At 36.0% G+C, this 20,773-nt stretch overlaps 1 protein-coding gene and 1 long non-coding RNA gene across 3 annotated transcripts in view; both read left to right on the top strand.

Moving 5' to 3' along the window:
• CPNE8 (copine 8) overlaps positions 1 to 20,773 on the top strand; it is a 135,692-nt gene that overhangs the window by 52,950 nt on the left and 61,969 nt on the right. For both annotated transcript variants that reach the window (XM_081821477.1, XM_081821478.1), the window contains exons 6-8: positions 12,056 to 12,131; positions 15,216 to 15,269; positions 16,515 to 16,576. In XM_081821477.1, the coding sequence (XP_081677603.1) occupies positions 12,056 to 12,131; positions 15,216 to 15,269; positions 16,515 to 16,576 (192 nt within the window). The remainder of the gene's footprint in view (positions 1 to 12,055; positions 12,132 to 15,215; positions 15,270 to 16,514; positions 16,577 to 20,773) is intronic.
• Positions 9 to 8,178, top strand: LOC145721766 (uncharacterized). Its single transcript, XR_014145659.1, has 2 exons — positions 9 to 3,882; positions 3,914 to 8,178. It is a non-coding gene; the product is annotated as an uncharacterized LOC145721766 (long non-coding RNA).

The following is a 20,773-nucleotide window of genomic DNA, read 5'->3' as shown; positions in this document are numbered from 1 at the left end:
AAAGAAAGGAAAATTTCATAGTTGCTGATCTGGAGAAAAATTAAGACAAATAGAATATTGTCACTCCCAGTAGTAATTTAGGTTTGGTAAATATTCATATATATTTGAGGGCTTGGTGTTGTTCATATGTTTTTTAAAAATTTTTGACCAAATGACTGACAGCTATGGGTAAGAACTAAGTTCCCCAGATGATATTTTATGTCCAAAAGTTTGATTTGCTGCTCTGCATCAATCATTTCTACTCTAATGTTGATATTTACACTCTAATGTTCAGCTATGATATTCTCAGTTCCAGCTTGGTTGGGTACATGCTTTGGTACTCATAATTTCTAACTTGTGTCTGTACCTACAAGTTGAAAAGGGAAAACAAAGCCATTTAGTTTTATTTGAAATAGACAAGTAATTGTATATTTCAATTATCTAAGTAATTGCCTTGATTATCCACTTTATTAGATATAGAAGACATGACTTTGTTTTGTGTGTACATTTCATAATACTTGGAATAATTTTTTGCATTGTAGTTTAAACCAGATAATATAGTTTACATTATAAGTTACTAAAAATCAGCAACATTTTAATATTAAGCTAACCTCAAATAAAATTTACATTTTTGGCATTGCACTGAATTTAACACCATCAAAGAATATCTGAGAATAAACCATTCTTTTTCATTTTTCTAATCTGTTCTATGTGTATATTTAAACAGACTAAATGTAATTATTTGGCAGTGAGGTTCAGTTAAAGGAAATACTCAGTAACTATTTTATGATGTAGTAAATAAGGTCCTTAAAAGGAACTAGATAAACTTTTGGTATCACAATTCCTCCTGTGATTAGTATTTATTATATAAAGTATCTAAGGATGTCAAAATCTGCAGTTTTGGATTTTCAGGTTGATGATATACATATAGTTGTAGTACAAATGGCATGTGTTCATTTCGATTGTGTGCACTGTGCTAAGGGGTGTTGCAGAATTATTGGCAACCTTTCCCAGAAACCAAATCTTCTAAATAGCCAGATTGACATACATGAAAACATATGAAAGTACATGAATATTCATAGATTATGCTACTTTACTTGTTGGGTTTACTAGCAGTATTCTACGATTATAACCCTAGAATAGAGACCCGAGGCGCGATTATTGCTAATTGAGAACTAATAAACATGTTTTTTGCCTCAATTTGTGATTTTTGTACATAGATAAACAAACATACAAACCAGAAGAAATTTTTGACATGCCATTTTCCCTATCATTTATGTTTAAAGTGAATTCACAATTGGAATGTTTATTTAGATTTCTAGAAAAATAATCTTACATTTAAATCTTCACACATTCACATTGCCCATTTAAAGACATTGTTACCTAAATAGTTCTTCAGTGTTATTTTTCTTAGAAGTATAGAGTAAGATATTTAATATGTGGACAAAGTCAGTTATACCTGTACTTTAGATTACATGCTAATACATTTGTATATATTAGAGAATAGTCTAAATGAACAAGCCAATGGAATGTATGTATTATAAGCATATTTTAACCTCTAAAATTAATTTTAACATATATGGAAATTAGGGCTGCGTTTATGGCCATTTTATAAGATACTATTTTTCTTCCAAGAACCCAAAACAAATTTCTGGTGTTCTGTTCAGAACAGTTCAAGTTAATCAACCAAACTTTTTTGGGGAAGTAAATAGGAAAATGTATTTATAGTTTTGAGGGGTGAAAAAAATTTTACTAGAAAGCCTACTGATTTACCCAAAGTCAGTAAATCCCAAAGGTAAAACTTGTAGGCAGACATTATTTTTATTGTGTTGCATAGCTATTTCTTTCATTTCCACTAGAAAATTCACAGATACTTATACTGTATTTGAAGGACAAAGTTTCTACTATGCTTATTATTAAACAGGAAGAGCTTCCATACATAAGTATTATCCCATCTAAGCAACCCAGACACCAATTCACTGAGTACTTTTAATTCTTTGATTAAATGTTTTAGATTTGTATCTCTTAGGAACTCAGCAATTCTGAAATTTTGCTTCATAGTCTCCTGGAGTTTCGTTTGGTTAAAAAATATATTAATTTATTCAAGCCTCTAAAAACACACAAAAAAACTTTTATGAGGTGGGTTATTCTATTTCCATATTTTAATACTTTGAAGATATTCACATTGTTTTTCTTTAAAGATTTTATTTATTTGACAGAGAGAAAGAGAGTGTGTGTGCGTGAGCATACAAGCAGGAGGAGGGGCAGGCAGAGGGAGAAGCAGGCTCCCACTAAGCAAGGAGCCTGATGCGGGGCTTGATCTCAGGACCCTGGAATCATGACTTGAGCCGAAGATAGACACTTAACTGATTGAGCCACCCAGGCGTCCCTATATTCACATTGTTAAAACCATTATCATAAAATGAACATACCTCAAAAACACATAAAGAATTATTAAAGCCTCTCAAAATACCTAAAAAGTTTTTTTCTCCATAGTGTAAGAAAATAATTTTCATTTTGAGACATGAAAAGGGTAATAATGTAGGAATTCAAAGAAAATCTTAAAACTCTTGAATGGCAATAAGTATAAGTTACTACTTTTATGTTAATATAAAAATAAGCACACAATCTCCAGGGATGAAATTCTTTCTTTTTTTTTTTTTAAAGATTTTATTTATTTATTTGAGAGAGAGAATGAGATAGAGAGCATGAGAGGGGGGAGGGTCAGAGAGAGAGGCAGACTCCCTGCTGAGCAGGGAGCCCGACGTGGGACTCGATCCCGGGACTCCAGGATCATGACCTGAGCCAAAGGCAGTCGCTTAACCAACTGAGCCACCCAGGCGCCCGGGATGAAATTCTTTCAAATCTGAAAGTTCTGAGCTACCAAATGAGATCTAAGTCAGGGATTACAGTAAACTTTGTCAGCTATAAAGGTGCAATTTCACCGAAGTGGGGTGATTATTTTTTAAAATTTATAACATGTACATTTTTTTTTGCTAACAATGCCTGGTCTACACAGCACAAAATAAATTTTTTTAATTACTTGGTTTTATTGCAGATAAATATTCTAGGCAATTTGGTGGGAGCTGGAATTACTGCCTTTTGGACTTGAATGATCCAAATAGTTTATACATGTTAATTAAAAACTACAGTGGCAGTAATTTACATGACTTTGTACTGGGTACACACTTTTTTTCCTTGTAAGTCTACTAAATCTAAAACCTTGAAACTGACCAAAGAAAGCTCTCCAGTTTAACCATAGATTTGAAAAAATCTCAATAGCAAATGTACTTTAATCTCCTCCTACTGGGGACTCACCTTTAGCAGTTGATCCTTGTTGCCCTCTTGGAGTCCCTGTCTGTCAGGAAGATCATGGACAGGATGGGGACTGCCGGCCAGAGAGAGTATGGAAACTGGTAGCCAGCTTTACAAGCAAGGTTGGCACGAGAGCTAGAACATTTATGATGTCTGTTGGCAACTCTGGCATGACTGTGGGAAGTGGTGCCCCAACACACAGAGTAGACAGGATATACCAGAGACAAAGAGGGTATTGTTTGCCAATGAAAAGACCCTAACCTGGGGAGCCTGGATGGCTCAGATGGTTGGGCGTCTGCCTTTGGCTCGGGTAATGATCCCGGGGTCCTGGGATCGAGCCCCGCATCAGGCTCCCTGCTCAGCTGGAAGCCTGCCTCTCCCCTTCCCTCTGCCTCTCCCCCTGGTCATGCTCTCTCTCTCTCTCTCTGTATCTCTGTGTCTCAAATGAATAAATAAAAAAAATCTTTAAAAAAAAAGAAGAAAGAAAGAAAAGACCCTGACCTTGGGTAGCAGTGCACTGCAGTGTGCAACTTGCCAACTTTTGCTACTTTGGGCTAGGAGTTGTGTGTTGTATAAGTGTGTGTGTGTGTGTGTGTATGTCTGTATGAGAGAGACAGAGTGGTGTGTGTGTGTGTGTGTGTGTGAAAGAGGCAGTTGTGTGTGTGTGTGTGTATGAGAGACAGATGTGGTGTGTGTATGTGTGTGTGAGAGAGTGACAGGCAGTGGTGTGTGTGGGGGTGTGTGTGTGTAACTCCTGTCAGAATTTTTTCCTTGTGCTTTTTATTAAAAAATGAACTTGGTGGAGAGGTGATAGAATCCCTGTGTTCTAGTCTTCATCATTGTGAAAAAGCAAGACAAGGTGATACTATTATCTCTTAATAACATACAGTGGTAGTCCAGGCTTACAGAGAATAAACAAAACTAGCAATATAATATGAAATCTAGATAGATGAACAGATAGATTTATATATGAACTCAGGCAACTTTGAGTGAAAAGTAAAATATAAACAAGTACTAATCTATATTCAGTGACTAGCCCAGAAATATACCATGTATATAAATGAGCAATTTATAAAAGCATCTGATGCATTACTAAAATAAAATTTCTTAGAACTATGAATTGAATTTATCTTCTTATACCTAAAGCATATATATTTTAAAATTCTTGAATGATTGTTATTAATATGTTGGAAAGGGAGTAATTACTTTGAATTACATTTATGTGGCTATAGACCAATGACAGCAAAAGAATAAAAAGGTACAAGAATAGAGATTTAATATCTCATTTTTTAGAATTAGATCTTTTGAAAAAAATTTTAAAAATAAAAAAATATAAAACTGATCTTTTGGCCATTATTTTATGCTAATCCTGCTTCTGCTATTTTGTTGTTTTGCTTATTATAATAATGCTAATTATTATTATTCTGATTAGTCTGAAAAAATAACACTCATTGGCTGATAGTTTAAATTTCAGAAATAGGTTAGTGCATCACACAGATCTACCTTTCTAGAGATTAATACTCAAGGTAAAAACTAGAATTCAATTACTTTGAAATTATAGAGGAAAAAGTATGTGACATGGATGACATAAATATTTAAAAGTTCATGAAATTGGAGGATATCTTAACTTCAGACATTATCTCAGTTAACTTTTTTTTTAAGATTTTATTTATTTGAGAGAGAGTGAGAAAGCACTAGGAGAGGGAGTGGCAGAGGGGAGGGAGAAGCGGGCTCTCCACTGAGCAGGGAGCCTGATGTGGGGCTTTATCCCAGAACCCTGGGATCATGACCTGAGCCCAAGGCAGATGCTTAACTGACTGAGCCACCTAGGTGCCCCTCTCAATTAACTTTTTAATTAATATGATCCTAGAAAAATATCCAATGATCCTGGCTAGCTAAAGAAACTTCATCCTACCTTTCAATGAATTAAATTGCATTTGTGAAACTATTGCTATTTTTGGCCATATACAATTTGCTTCCTCTTTAACTAGGCAAATTTTAATATGAATGAGAAAATTTTGCTTGATGATATTTTGGTGCATTAAGCTTATTAGAGGAAATGGAAAAGAATTAAAGGTTATTATGTAAAAAAAAGACTGTGTAGTTAAAATTGACATTATATCTAATACATACACATGGAATTTAAATAATGTAAATTTATAAAAATACTTTAAAAATATGTCTATACCCTGTATTAAAAAAAATTGGAGTAGCTATGTAGGCATACAGTTTGGGCTTAAATGTGATAAATCATCATTTATAACATTTTCTTTATTATGGTATATATTGTTTTCTATATCAGTGTAAGGCACATTAAAAATATTGTCTTTGTCTTGGGGCAGCTGGTTGGCTCAGTCGTTTAAGCATCTGCCTTTGACTCAGGTCATGGTCCTGGGGTCCTGGGATCTAGCCCTGTGTTGGACTGTGTGTCTCCTCTCCCTCTAACCCTCCCCTCCCCCCTCCCCCCCGCCCACTCGTGCTTGCTCTCTGTCTCTCAAATAAATAAAATCTTTTAAAAAAATATATTGTCTTTGTCTTAGAAAGTGGTATTTGTCCCATGTCTTTGTACAGATGTAATAAATAAGTGGAAATTAAGTTAATAAATGAAATATTAATAGTAAATAATAATAGATAAAATACAAACATATTAAACTGTATGATTATGTAGATATATGTTACTATATAATATTTTATATATATTTATACCCAAAATGACAATAGGACTTATTTTACACATACGTGTTATTTATATCTTTTTAAATTTCTATCTATATTAGAAATGGATCAAGGAACAAGTGTGGATAAGACTGATAAAATTACCCTATTTTTCCTGTTGAATTGTTAATATTTGAGAGTGATTATATCTTAAAATATTATTGTAATCTATGGAGGGAGGAAAAATAATGCAAATCTCTTGAAATTATTTAAAATTTCAACAAAGCTAGAGATAAATGATCACTTCTACGTTGAATACATTCATATAAATCTTATATATAATAATTTCTACTAGTAAAAACATAAACCAGCACTTTACAAAGGAAAAAAAGTACTTTTGTAAGGATGTGTGTATAATTTGTGTTTACTAGGACAATTAATTAAGAATAATTATAGTTCTGCAAATGTACATACAGACAAGCTCATAATAAAGGAATACTTAAAGGTCATATTTCTAGATGTTTTAAGGTGAACTAGATTCTCCCTCAGGATTTGAGGAAGTTACATGGGAAAAGAAGGACTTGATTCTGTTAAAATTTTCAATTAGATAATACTTCCTTTAAGAATCAGTGGAGGCTGGGGGTGCCTGGGTGGCTCAGTCAAGTGTCTCACTTTGGCTCAAGTCATGATCCCAGGGTCCTGGGATTGAGCCCCGTATTGGGCTCCCTGCTCCGCGGGGAGCCTGCTTCTCCCTCTCCCACTCCCTGTGCTTGTGTTCCCTCTCTGGCTGTCTTTCTCTCTGTCAAATAAATAAAATCTTAAAAAAATAATAATAAAAAATAAAAAACAAAACATTCTTAGATGCTGAAAAGTCTTGTCAAAGTCAAAGGCTTTGACTAGAATAAAAGCAAAGAAAATTAGCAAAATCAGGGATAGCTGATATACTGTTATCTGGACTCATAAAGATGACTTTTTGTGTTGATCATTGGAAATCACAAATCCTATGGCATATTTTACCTGTCATGGAGTCAGTGGTTTGGTGTTAGTCACCTCTAGAAAAACACTGCTGCTCTTTTCCTACAAATACAGGTTTAAGCAGTAGGAATGTTTGCAACCAATGAGTTGAATTAGGGTCACCATAACTGTACTTCAGTTAAAAGTGTCTCTCATTTCTGTGACTGCTGAATCTCTAGCTATTTTAAAATACATTGCTATGCTTGCCAGGAGTGGCCCAGATTAGACAAGATAGAGGAATATGGGTAATCAGTATGTTGCTTACAAATGAAGGAGACGGTGATATCTGGGGCTGTTGTTTCCGTGGGAAAGATCATGCCAACTTTTGAGCCAAGGTATTTTCAACATCCTAGAGAAATTGTCTTTAATACACAATCTGTTTACAAATCCTTGGTTGAGAGATCCTTCAGCACACACCTGAAACAGGGCACACTGGTGTATTCTAAAGGAGAGGAATTACACAAGAGCAGGACAAGCCATGGGTATGTATGTTAACTCCAAAATACCACAACACAGTGTATATTCATTCATAAGCCTGTTACATCCTCACAAATAATTTTGATTAAAGGTTTCTTAAAATTATATATATCTAGAATCATATTCTTAATAATTGGAAAAATATAGTTTAATAGTGTCTTTTTCAGGCAGTTAAATACCTTTCACAGAAAGAATCAAAGAATTCTCTGAGTTTATTTTCAAAACAGTAAGTAGGCATTGCCTCCAATTTTTAAGTGAAGACATTAGGACCCCGAAGTTGGCTGACTTACTCCAGATCACTTGGTGATGGAGAAAGGGATGAGACGAGAGTTCAGTACATACATGTCATTTGTATACGTTATGTGCAAAACTAGTTTAATGACAGTCAAGAAAGTAAGAATCATCCATTATCCCCAAGGCAGGGTGGCCTTCAGGATCATCAGAAATTCCAGCAAAAGGCAATATTGCCTGCCTCTCTTTTCTATGCCTTTGGTGTGATAGTGTGTTTGCACTTCCATGGAAAAAGAACAGTTGTTTGCATTACTCTTAGAGTTGTTTTAAGGAGGTGGAGAGGGTAACGGTGGTTAATGTGAATGGCACTCGTGCAACTCTTTTAGACTGAATATAATCTGAGACAAATTTGTTAATATTACTGGCAAGATAAGGTCACAGAATGACTGATATTAACTTGAATCTATTTCCAACTTTCAATTGTGCCCATTATGTACCAGGCAATGAGGTAGATGCCAAAAACATGGAGATGAGTTTATCACCTTTCTTACCTTCAAGTATGATGAAGGCTGGGAGGGGAACTAAGTAAACAACAGGTATAATACAATACAGGATTTGTGATGGTAGAGAGATACTGGCTTCTTTAAGAGCAAAGGGAGCAGCATGAAGCAGGAAAGGCTTCTTGGAGGACATAATAGTTAGGCTATAAGAGTTGGTGATGCTGAGAAAGAAGGAGCCAAAAATGGAAGAGGGGGTAGACACATTTGTTAAGTAAGGACTGTCCTAGAGGTTTCAAATATCAATGTGAATATATGTCATATCCATTTTTTCACTATTAATAGAGCATACAAATGATCGTAATATACAGATTTTATTTAACAGTTTAATCACTTTCCGCAAACAAGGCTTTTAGAGCCAGACTACTAGATATATAGTAGTAATCAATTTGCTTTAAATATCTCTTTAATTTTTTTCCTCAGTAGCATATATCCATTATAAAAAGTATGGAGAACAAATTAGAGATATAAACAGACACAAATCAGATAAACAGCCCTGGAGTAGACTTTATTTTATAAATGCAGTCAGAGAGACATAACAGAATAATTATTTTAGTTGCAATTAAATTAACAGGAAATAGCAAAGCAGTATTATTGAATCACAAGGAAATTGTTGGTTGTGATTTTTTTTTTTTAAAGATTTTATTTATTAATTTGAGAGAGAGAGAGAATGAGAAACAGAGAGCATGAGAGGGAGGAGGGTCAGAGGGAGAAGCAGACTCCCTGCCGAGCAGGGAGCCCGATGCGGGACTCGATCCCAGGACTCCAGGATCATGACCTGAGCCGAAGGCAGTCGCTTAACCAACTGAGCCACCCAGGCGCCCTGTTGGTTGTGATTTATTATGAAAGTCTTTCCATCATATCTCTCTGTATAGTGATAATTGTTTCAATATTATAGTACTGAAAATCAGGAACAGATAAAAATATTAGGGCAAATTAAATTTTCCTTCTTTTAATATCAGTAAAATCTAGGAGTAGTTGATGATGGGGGAAAAAGATAACTATAAACCTGTGAAAATTACATTTAATACTTTCTTTAAAGTATTTATCTATGGTTTACTAAACAGTTTTTGAAGTTGGAGAGGTTACAAAGGAAACTATAAAAATTTCCATGTATTCCAAGAGATCTATGACAAAATTGACCTGGGAATCAATCCACTTATCCACCCAAATTCTTCAGGTTTATTCTGGAGACAAACACCTTGTATCTAGGGTTGACAAGTTTATCACTACCTCCTCTTAACTGCATTATGCTGATGAACTTTTGACAGATCCTCACTTCGTGATCATCCATTTCTCTGGCTCTGAATAGATACAAAGATGTGTTTTCTTTATCTCACAGAAATGTTGTCTTGGAGACTGAAGTGGAATTTGTGACTCAATACATTTTCTCCTCTATAACACAGGATAGCATTGTATTTATATGACATGCAAATTCAGTGTTTTTTTAAAAATAATAACCTTAGACAAGATTCAGAAGGGGAGGAGCAAGTATTCTATTCATTCTTTAATTTATTTATATCCTGTCTCATTCTGGAAAGAATCCAAGATAATTTATAGAAACACATGTAATAAGACATGGTGAACTATAAACTGGATCAGAAATTGAAGGAAAGGGGAAATGAGAATAAGATATCTGAAAAGTCTGCAGAGGACATCATGTCATGAAGACATATCCTGCAAGAAATAGGCCATAGATTTGGCCATCAGCCCTCTCTAACAACTAGCTCAGAGGGGAAAAAAAAAAATCTCCATTTCATGATAAACAGGGCCCTTTCAGAAGAGGAAAAACCAGTGGGAAGCACAGAAGCTCAGACTCACAGCATTGAGACCAGAGAGAATTGTACCTCATTGTTCATCACTCAATTCTGTAGAGAGTAACAAATTTACCAAAACAAAACAGAACCAAATATCAGAGAATTGCTTCTTAGAGAGTTCCATAATGACTTCAACAGGGGCGCATCAATGTGCCGTATGATAAACCTGACCATTGCCGGTGGGTCCAGATTTGCCACTCTGCTGGACTTACATTATCTGGATGGTTATTACATGTTCTTGCAACTTGACTGAGTAATTCTATTTACTTGAGACCAGTAATATTGTTTTTCTCTACCAAGTATTTGATTAGTGTTGAGTGGTGGGAATTTAATGTTAATAGTAATAGCTGAACATTGAATTGAAACAATTAACCAAATGAGGATTTGCATAGTCAGAAAACTACCATAAGGGCTTAGGTGATCCAAGGTTTTATTTAAGCCCTCTATATTAAGTTCCCACCACTAGTGTGGTGAGCTCTGTTACATAAGGCTTGCCCACACTACCATTACCAAAGCATTGTGCCTGAAGTGCTTAAATAGAACATTTTATTTCCATGACTGTTACTTAAGATGTTTGAAACAAACACAGCAATGGAAGTGGATAGATTTTAAACATAATCTCCAAAACTCAGTTTTTAAGATCGCAGTGAAAGATACCATGATTATGAGCTTGGGCTTCTGAAGGTCAAAGAAAATTATTTCACTTAGTAGAAATATGTAGCGCTAAAGTACTATTTTATGATTTTCCCCATGTAACTTCAATGAGTGAGTCCTAGGGGATTGGGTTCATAAATACAAATATATTTACCACTATTTTCAGTCCCCTTTCCTTTCACATTTTCATGTGTGTAGATCTGCTTCTGGGGGTTAAATCTGGAAGAGGTCAAGGTGATACTGGTATAAGGAGGCACTTAGAATATTATGATGTAGGTACAAGATCTTTGAGATAATGGAGAACTGGGAGGCTGGAAATCTAAGTGAACTGTATTTTAAATAATGTTATAAAAACATTTCTTCTTGCAAAATCTCTACTGATACTAATGGCAGCTCAGTTTTTCTTCCAAATTCCATCTTTAGAAATCAATATTTTGGTTGGCTAGATAGCAACTTGTTTGTTGCTTGTCTCTGGTCATCAGATCTTCACAACTAAGCATTTAAACCTACCTGGGGGTTGGGGAAATATGTATATTTAATGGTAATGAACACCTTGCATTTGCAAAGTGAATGGGCCAAGCTTAAATTCTATGATATAAATAGCAGTGTCATCCCTTATGGTGTGTTTACCACTTGAATTCCTACAATCTTTATCTTCTTTATCTTCTTCCTCTGTAAGCTTCCTTAGGTAAGCTTTAGTAATCACATTGACAAGCATTTTATAGTGAGGACTAATGCATGCTCCTTATCCCCTCCCATCTAAACTGAGTAGGCACCTGTAGAAGGTCTTCTTCCTGAGAAGGCAATGACAATTACTTTAAGGTGAAGAAACTCTGAATAACCATGTTGATATTAACAATGTACTTTGAAGCTATTTTTATTAAAAATAAAGCTTGGTGACTATTATACATGTTAACATGGGATACTCTTAAAAAATAATGTCCTATTACATCTTGGTCATAAGAAAGTTTGAAGAATTTTATATATTTGTAATTATTTATATAAATAATAAGTTTTTGATTGTCTTAAACTTTCATCCTAATAAATCATTTTGGTAGCATAGATGATGAAATGTTTTTGAGTTATTAGAACTAAAATACCTGTTTGAAATATTAATATTGGTGGGATAAATGAAATATAATTTGAATACTAATAAAATATATTTTGAGTGTACATAATTTGGGATTAAAGAATAATGAAGTTATGTATGGTCTCTTAAAATATAAGTTATTAAGTTATGCTCGTAGTAATATTAACTATTTTTTCATGATTAAACTATATATTTGTAGAAAACTTTAAAGTATAATTGACAAATGTATGAAAGCTAATACTATATATTTCTTCTCTTAAATGTAGTCATGATTTCATTGGAGAATTTACCACAAGCTATAGGGAACTTTCTAGAGGACAATCGCAATTCAATGTCTATGAGGTAAGAGGAATTTTATTTTATTATTATTTTCCTCTGGAAGAAGTAAATTTATGCTTTAAAAGTATAGATTTTTGCAAAGGGTAATTGGCAAAGGTTAACCAACTACCAATATATGTAAGAATCTTCAAACTTATTGAACAGACTTGTTTCTGAGATTGAATGATATATTTCTCTTCAAGTCCCATGGTCTTTTAACTCTATTTTGAGAAATTAAAAAATTCTCACCTATTTAAAAAATTTTTTTCCATAAACCTCACCCTTTATGTTTTGCCTTCCTACCGACCTCCTCCCCAACACTTTTTAATAAAAAGAGAAAAATGTGCATTTTCATTATATCAACTTGGTGTTATAAAATGAACTTAGGTTTGAGCACCTTCACTGTTGTTTAGTTGAAGATCGAAGGGAATGACAAAGTATAATTCAGTCATTAAAGAAATCCAAGTTATTAAAGCAAGCACAGTAGCTCTTTCTGCCTTAAACCTACCTTGCCAGTTAACTACCAGATATGTGTTGAGTACATGGTATGTCTGGCAGTGTTAATACTTGAGCTATGTTACCTGTACATTCTCTTTAATTTTTTTATTTAACAAACATCAATAGCAAAGGAGAATATCTCAGTATCAGTCAATAATGGTAACTCTTTCCCTGCCAGGTTGACACTAACATTGACCTCTTTTAAGTTACTAGTGGAACACTTTCCTTCTTCTAGCATCTTCTTACTAAGCTAAAGCAGTAGCATTCCATTCATTCACTCATTCATTCATTCATCTAGAAATAAAATATTTATTACATGGCTTTTACATTCCACATTCTCTGTTAAGGCCCTGGGGATACAGAGATGATTAAAATTTTCAGTGTCTAGGGACACCTGGGTGGCTCAGTTGGTTAAGCATCCGACTCTTGATTTCAGCTCAGGTCATGATCTCAGGGTTGTGGGATTGAGCCCCATATGGGGCTCTGCACTAGACTGGAGCCTGCTTAAGATTCTCTCTCTCTCTCAAAAAAAAAAAAAAAAATTCCATTTCTAATGGGAGACAAACGCATGAAATATGTTTAGTTTGTCTTGATAACAGCTACATATAGTATTTTACTTAGTAGAGTGTGAGATATTACAGATCAAACTTCCCAGGCAATGACAAAGATGGAGTAATGGATCAATTTTTCTGTCTTAATATTCTGTCTTCCAAGGAAGGAATATTAAGGCTCTAAACAGGCAATGAAAGTAATATAAGACAGGTTGTACTTGTAGAGGTACCTGTTTTTTCTCTGCCTACCCTTGGGCTTCTAGATCTCCAGCACTATAACCGAGCTTTTAAAAACCGTAGGGCTTTATAGACTGGTTGGGCAGATAAAGACCTTCTCCTGTCAGTTGCTGAGCTGATGGGATTACCTCCAGAACTGCAGTCATGCTGGATTGGAGCTGCTTCTGAGGCTATTAGGTCTGTAGTAGCATCCGTGGTTGGGGATGCTTGTTGCCAACAGCTGGAGTGGACATGGATTCTGTCTGGCCCCTGGGTGGATGAGACTGGCTCCAAGACTTTATTCAGTCGGTTGGCACTGAACCAGGGTTCCTTTTCAGGATGCACAGCTGGGTCCTCAGTCAGATGGCCTCTTACTAAGTGTGAAGGTGTGTGTGGCTCCTGCCAGGTCTCTTGGAGGACTCCCCTCTGATCACTGGATGGGTCCCTAAGTAGGCAGGACTGTCTCTGGACCATACCTAAGAGGGTCAGCCACTGAGTCCCATGGCTGTTTCAGGTACCATAGTTAAAACTTCGGTCTGTACTTGTTCTGGAGGTGTAGATGGCCATGTCCCCCACTAGGTCCCTGGGTGGGCTAGATTGCTTCCTAACCATGGTTGGAGGGGCTGGGACCAAATAAATGTAAGGCTATTTCATGATCTCCTGAGGTACAGAATGAGTATCTCTTGGTGGGTCCTTATGCCAGCAGGATTGCTCACAAATTATGGCGAGAAGGAGCTGGAACTAAGTATCGGGCCCTTTTAGAATCTAGATGGTTGTCCACAGGACCGTTTCCTCCTGGGACCCTGGACCCATAAGACTGTTGGTGGGCTGGAGCAGAGTATAGGGCCCTTGTGGGATCTCTAAGCTTGCAAACAGCTTTCAGGATCCCCAGGCATGCAGACAGGAGTATCTCCTGCTGGCTCCATGTACCTGCGGTCCTTCGGATTCATTGAAATAGTATGTATTTGCTGTCTGCTCCAGCCACCTGGGCCAGTTACTTTTTCCTCTTTCTAGACTGTTATGTCCATCCCTTTTTATTGTAGCCTTAGTTTAAATTAATAAAGTTTAGTTCAAATAATACTTATCATAAATTCTTTTAACTTTCTTTGCCTGTCTAAATGCTTCCATGTGTGTTTTGGATTGGGATGTGCTGAAGGATTTTCTGTTAAGGCACTTACGTGTTTTATTTATCCTATTAGATTGACAGGTCTTACTCATTTTTACATCCCCTGGATTCTTCAGTGTCTTGTACAATGTAGGAGTGCAGTAATATTTCCTCATGGAATAAATGGTCAAAAATTAAATACTCGGTACAGAAACCAGACCTTTACTAATTAGTACATAGCCTCAGTATCTGGTGGAAATTACTACCCCTGACAGCAATAGAGTAACAGAGCCCTTACGCATGCACATATTTGGGTGATTTGCTATGTTAGTGTTTTTAACCTAATAGCAAAAAAGTTGTGTATCTTGCCTATACTTTTCTTTAGCTATTTATAGTTTACTACAAAGCAATCATTATTATTTAGGACCTAGGATGTTAAAGTCTCTCTCACATCAAGAAGATACAGATGAATGAGGATAATCAGTGCATAAAGTGATTGAGAAGAATATTATTGAAAAAATACATTTTTAAAAAAGATGGTCACACACACACACAAAGAAGATGGTCACCAGTAAATTTTGTAGAGAAGTTTTGGCTGAAGGACTGTCCAGGAGTCATACCAAAGGCATTTGTAAATGAATAAAGGCATCGGGTGAAGGCAGCCATTTGAACTACACATTTTGTAAAAATTTCCATATAAAACCTAACACAGTGTAATTGTTTTATCTGCTTTTCAAGGTGGTGAATCCCAAAAAGAAAGGAAAAAAGAAAAAATATACTAATTCGGGAACAGTAAGTCAAATGTTATGTTATTCACTAAGGAGTCAAATAAACGAATAAAAAATGTGTAACATTTACACAGACTAGAACTAAAGACTAGGCTCTTTGACTTAGGATTTTAGTATGAAGGTGTATACTAGAAAGCTGAACTTGCTGTGGGGATGGTTGTAATGGAGAATACCTTATAAAAAGTAGTCACCCAGCTTCCTGCAGGTTGTCCTCAGGATTGTATGGCCTCTGAGGGAAGCTGAAGTTTTCTTATGAAATCCTCGTTCAGTGGAATCACGCTAGAGAGAATCAAGTAGGTATGAAAAAGTTTGTTAGTAAGAAATACTGTACTCTTTACAGGCTACACTTAACTATTAAAACTGATGGCATGTGAAAGTACTTGTTCATAGTGTGTTAAAATTTACAACTTGTAGGATGCTGGGCTAAATCAGTACACGAAGGTACAAAGATGAAAGTATCTTGAAATTAAAATCATCCTATTCCTTTTTTTTTTTTTTTTTGAGAATTCAGGTGTACCTTTTTTTATATTGGAGTGTAACTAACACACAATGTTACAGTTTCAAGTGTACAACATATTGATTTAACAATTCTGTACATTACTCTGCCTTCACCACAATAAGTGCAGTCACCAGATGTCACCATACAATGTTATTACGATATTGTTGACTGTATTACCTATGCTGTACTTTTCATCTCTGTGACATTCCTTCTATATTATACTGAAGATTTTATTGTAAGATTACATTTTCTTAGGAGAAGCAAAATCTAAGGTCTCTCCAAGTTTCCTTTTAAAGATTTCTATACTGCAAGACACTTAAAATATTAGATAGCCTCATTACAGGACCATGAGAAAAACACACATTTCCTCTTATAAGGCTTAACTCACTGATTCTGATTTTTTAGTTTTACCCATTTTTCAGCTCCTTTCATCTTTCCTTTTATCTAAAATGGGAAGTAACACAGTGTCCTTGTGGACAATTTTCATGCTATTCTTCAAAGGAAGTATACTGGTCATAGAAAGGAGTTAGTTAATTTTGTTGGCCCCTTTCATTCTGATCATTTTAAAATGTAAGAACAATCAGTCCTGGCAGATTTTAATAAAGAATAATGTTGTTACTGATTTTTAAAATGTGATGTTCCTCTCTGATATGAAATATGAGTTCCTTTCTAATACTTAGGATAAAGTCCATTTGGGGTTGCAATTAGTACTAGTAGGTAATTCTACCTTGTTTTTCTTTTCTTTTTCAGGTAACCTTACTCTCTTTTTTAGTAGAAACAGAAGTTTCATTCCTTGATTATATTAAAGGAGGGTAAGTCATTCTCTGAAACTGTTTTCTTGCTTAAACATTTCTTTCAATGTGTCTAGCAAGTGCTACCACTAGGTAATAGGCAGCTGAAATGATCAACTTTATTATAGTTTGATGGCAGACCTTTTGCTTTTTTGTTACAGACTTAAGGAGATAAACTTAAAGACAAAGAGCTATTACTTTTGGGGAAAATTGCAACTTTTCTTTACCAAGAGAAAAGACATTATTGTGTCAATAATAGTTGTAGATAAAGCTATTCTATGCCATTTCAGAGAATATTTTCAGTTGCCTAACATATGGGACTTTTTATATGAACTTTTCATTATTTTTGAAATAGAAGAAAAGCTTGAGGGCCTGTTGTAAATGTATATTTGAGCTCCAGAATTAAAGAATGTATCTTGTCATAAAATCATCATGCAAAAATGGATGGTGAATAGTCATTTTCTTGCTCCCTATGCTTCTAGGCAGGAATATATTTCAGGAAAAAATTGGTTGTTGTAACCATTCTTGATATTTTTCAGAGTCCAGACAGAGCCTGTCTTGGTAATATATTATGGATTCTTATACCCGAGCAAATAGGCAGGTTTTTTTTTTCTTCAATTTTGTTTCTATTTTTAACCTAGTTGTGCCTATTTTTTCATAACCAAGCATCCCCAGACATTGAAAACAGTCATTCATTACTATACCGTCTAAAATATCCACAGATTCTAATTTATGTGCTATTACCTGTATTTACAATATACAAAAATGGTGAGAGGTAAATTTGAATGTGGTTAGTAACTTCATGACAGATAATAGCCACCAGAGACAACACTCATGTAAACCTCTTCCTAATTACAATTTGGCCATTTTTTTTTCTAATATCAGTTTGCTGGTAGAATGTCATGAGGCAGAAGAAAGGGATGAAAGAATGAGAAGGCTAAAGGAACAAAGATAGTTTATCAAAAAAACAGAGAGCTTGACCCGTTTGCTCTTAGGTAAGGAAACAAAAACAAACCCCAAAACGATACTTTCTTAAATGGAGAATCAATGCTACATGTGGGCATCTTGCACCCCGCCACCTGCTACACGGACACAGAAGCTACGGTGGTTGTTTCAATAAGTTAAAGGAAAATGTACTAAAGTAGAAAAAATGTTTGCTGTTCAAGAAAAATTTCAGAAGTGAGCCTTTGCGTGAAGAAAAAGGAGACAAATCTTTATTTAGGGTTACAAACTGAGAAGGACAACCCAACTGAGTCGATGTGCTTGTCCAGAAAGGGTGAGAGGAGGTGGTGTTATTAAAACTTAAAACCACAGCGAGGGAGAAATTTCAGTTGGTATGATTTGCTCAGTGATTAGTTGATGACTTTTGCTCAGGATTGTGGGTCGGGGGAAATTTTCCAGGTGTCTACACCTCAAGATAATGATCTCAATTCCAGGAAATGGCTGTGCTTTTCTGAACTCCACAAAACCATGGCAGTTGCAAGGTGGAGTCAGAATTGTCAACTTTTCCTTCGCCCCTTTTCCTCATTTCCTCTTTTTGATCATTGATGTATGAAACATTGCCATGATCAGTTGTGGTGGGCAAACTCATTATGGTAGAGTCCCTTGTTGCCCAAGTGCTTGCCTGCTGCTTGGGCTCCATCCCATCTTTCCATAGGGGGCAGAAGGGCATAGGGTTAGAGCAGTAGACACAGAAGCTTCGGTCATAATTAACTTGGGAGCGGAAGAGGAGGAAGAGAGGCACTTCTGGAAACAAGCAAAAAGTATTTTGTATAGCAACCAGATGCTTAATCCCAAAATTAATACAGTATTGTATTCCCGATTGGAGGATGTTTCCTATTTTGTCAGGAGACCAACTAAAGAGATTGGATGATGGTAGATAACTTTTAATATGATTCCAAATTTCACTGAAGGTGGGATTGTTGATATTGTGAAACAAGAGGCCTGTATGAAAATTTTTTTTAAATTTCTAATTCTACTTTGGAGGAAGTATTTATCCAGGTGCAACAAGAAATATTAGCAAGAGCACAGACACCCCCTTGTTCTACCAGCCCGTACTCGAGTGCAATTTGATTGTCTAGGACTACTGAAGCAAGGGAGTCCAAGGATAATTGTAAGTTTTGTAGGGCTGAAGCAGTATTGTGAGATAATTCCTCTAGAACGTTAGTTCGATTACACAGGGTGGCTTTATGATAAGCAAATCTTCCCCAAGGGGCCAACATGCCTATGGCCAGACCAATTCTAATAATTATTATACCTTAAGCCCTTTGGGTTCTATGAGAGGCAGTGGAGTTTATGGGTAGGATAGACAGATTGTGTTATATGAATCCTAGGGTACGTTGTCCAGTGACCCAGGCATTGTTAACGCATTTGAAGGCTAAGGTTTGGTTAGTTATTCTTCCATAAATGTTGCCCATATAGGAAAGATAATTAAGAGGGCTGCTACTGATAAGTATATACCCTTCAGAAGCTCACCAGGATTCAGTTGCTCTTGTTTTATCATTCAGAGTGGTGCTATTGATGATGGGAAAGGAAGAGTTGGTACGGAGGGAAGATGGGGGTCCTGTACCATAAGGTTTATTGAGATCACAGTAAGAATGGAATCTGGGGGGCACCTGGGTAGCTCAGTTGCTTAAGCATCTGACTCTTGGTTTCAGCTCTGGTTGTGATCTCAGAGTCCTGAGATAGAGCCCCCCGAATTAGGTTCTATGCTGGGCATGGAGCCTGCTTAGGATTCTCTCTTTCCCTCTCCCTCTGTCCCTGACCCCCCCCCACTCTCTCTCTCAAATAAATAAGTCTTAAAAAAAAAAAGATAGAATTTGGGTTTAGTTTGATCATAGCAAAACCTCTTATAAATACTCCTTTGATGGGGCTTTCTATATATCATTCCCCAGGAACTCATTGGACCTAAGTATTGATAGGAAATTTCATCATTTGTCTTCTGTTCTTGATGACCTGGCAGAGGACAGTAGCATTAGGGTATATGAATGATTGCAATTGATAGATTATAGTGATCAGCTAATGCAAAAGTGAGATTTACATCTGTAGAAACCAGACTAGGTCCCAGGACATATCTTATGCAAGAAGAGAAATTGTGGACAGGAGTAGCTTCAAAACAAGGAAAGGAGGCTAAAGAAAATTGGGTTAGGGCACCTTTGAGGGATTGAGGAGGAGCAATTATATTTGACCAGAGGCATTGTGCATGCTCTTAATGATCTTAATCTGTGGGGCAATCTTACTGAACTGAGGGGAGTTAAGAGGGAGTATTTTGTATTTGGTTGGAATGTATGTGGGTTATGACATACCCAGCAATTTTTTAGGGGGATCCCCTGGGCTATGGTTTGGGACAGCTTAACAATGGAGTTAGTATTCCAATCAGAGAACGTTCCATCTTTGATAGAATGTAGTAATAAGAATATTATTAACTGGTTTTTCATCTTGAATTTGTATAGGAGTTGAGAACAAAGAGTAGGGACTATAGAGTATCAAGTCTTACGAAAGCCTGAGGGTCATTAGGGAAGTCTCCATTTAAGAACTCAAACCAAGGAGGCAGCCAGAGGTCATAAATGACTTCAAGCCAGTCTTGGGTGGGGGAAATAGAATGGTGGTGAAAATGGGACAAAAGGGAAAAAATAAGAATTAAAGTAAAAGTAGGGTTCTGGCTTGGGCCTGGATTTTGAGTATCAGCTACTTCATTGGATATTGTCTGCTTCAATTCTGGGTCTTGTGATATCCTTTAAAATGGGGGTGACTCTCCAGCCATTTTTGGATCTGAAACCCTTTTCTTTCTTTCTTTGTTTTTATTTATTTTTCTTAACATATAATGTATTATTTGTTTCAGGGGTAAGGGTCTGTGATTCGTCAGTCTTATACAATTCACAGCGTTCACCATAGCACATACCCTCCCCAGTGTCCATCACCCAACCCTCCCATCCCTCCCACCCCCCTCCACTCCAGCAACTCTCAGTTTGTTTCCTGAGATTAAGAGTCTCTTATGGTTTGTCTCCCTCTCTGGTTTCATCTTGTTTCATTTTTCCCTCCCTTCCCCTATGATCCTCAGTCTTGTTTCTCAAATTCCTCATATCAGTGAGATCATATGATAATTGTCTTTCTCTGATTAACTTATTTCTCTTAGCATAATACCTTCTAAGTTCCATCCACATCGTTGCAAATGGCAAGATTTCGTGGGGTTTTTTTTTTGATGGCTGCATAATATTC

Source organism: Leptonychotes weddellii, chromosome 5, assembly GCF_054177405.1.
Source record: "Leptonychotes weddellii isolate Sample4059 chromosome 5, ASM5417740v2, whole genome shotgun sequence".
NCBI lineage: Eukaryota > Metazoa > Chordata > Mammalia > Carnivora > Phocidae > Leptonychotes > Leptonychotes weddellii.
This window is presented reverse-complemented; position numbering and strand designations above follow the sequence as displayed.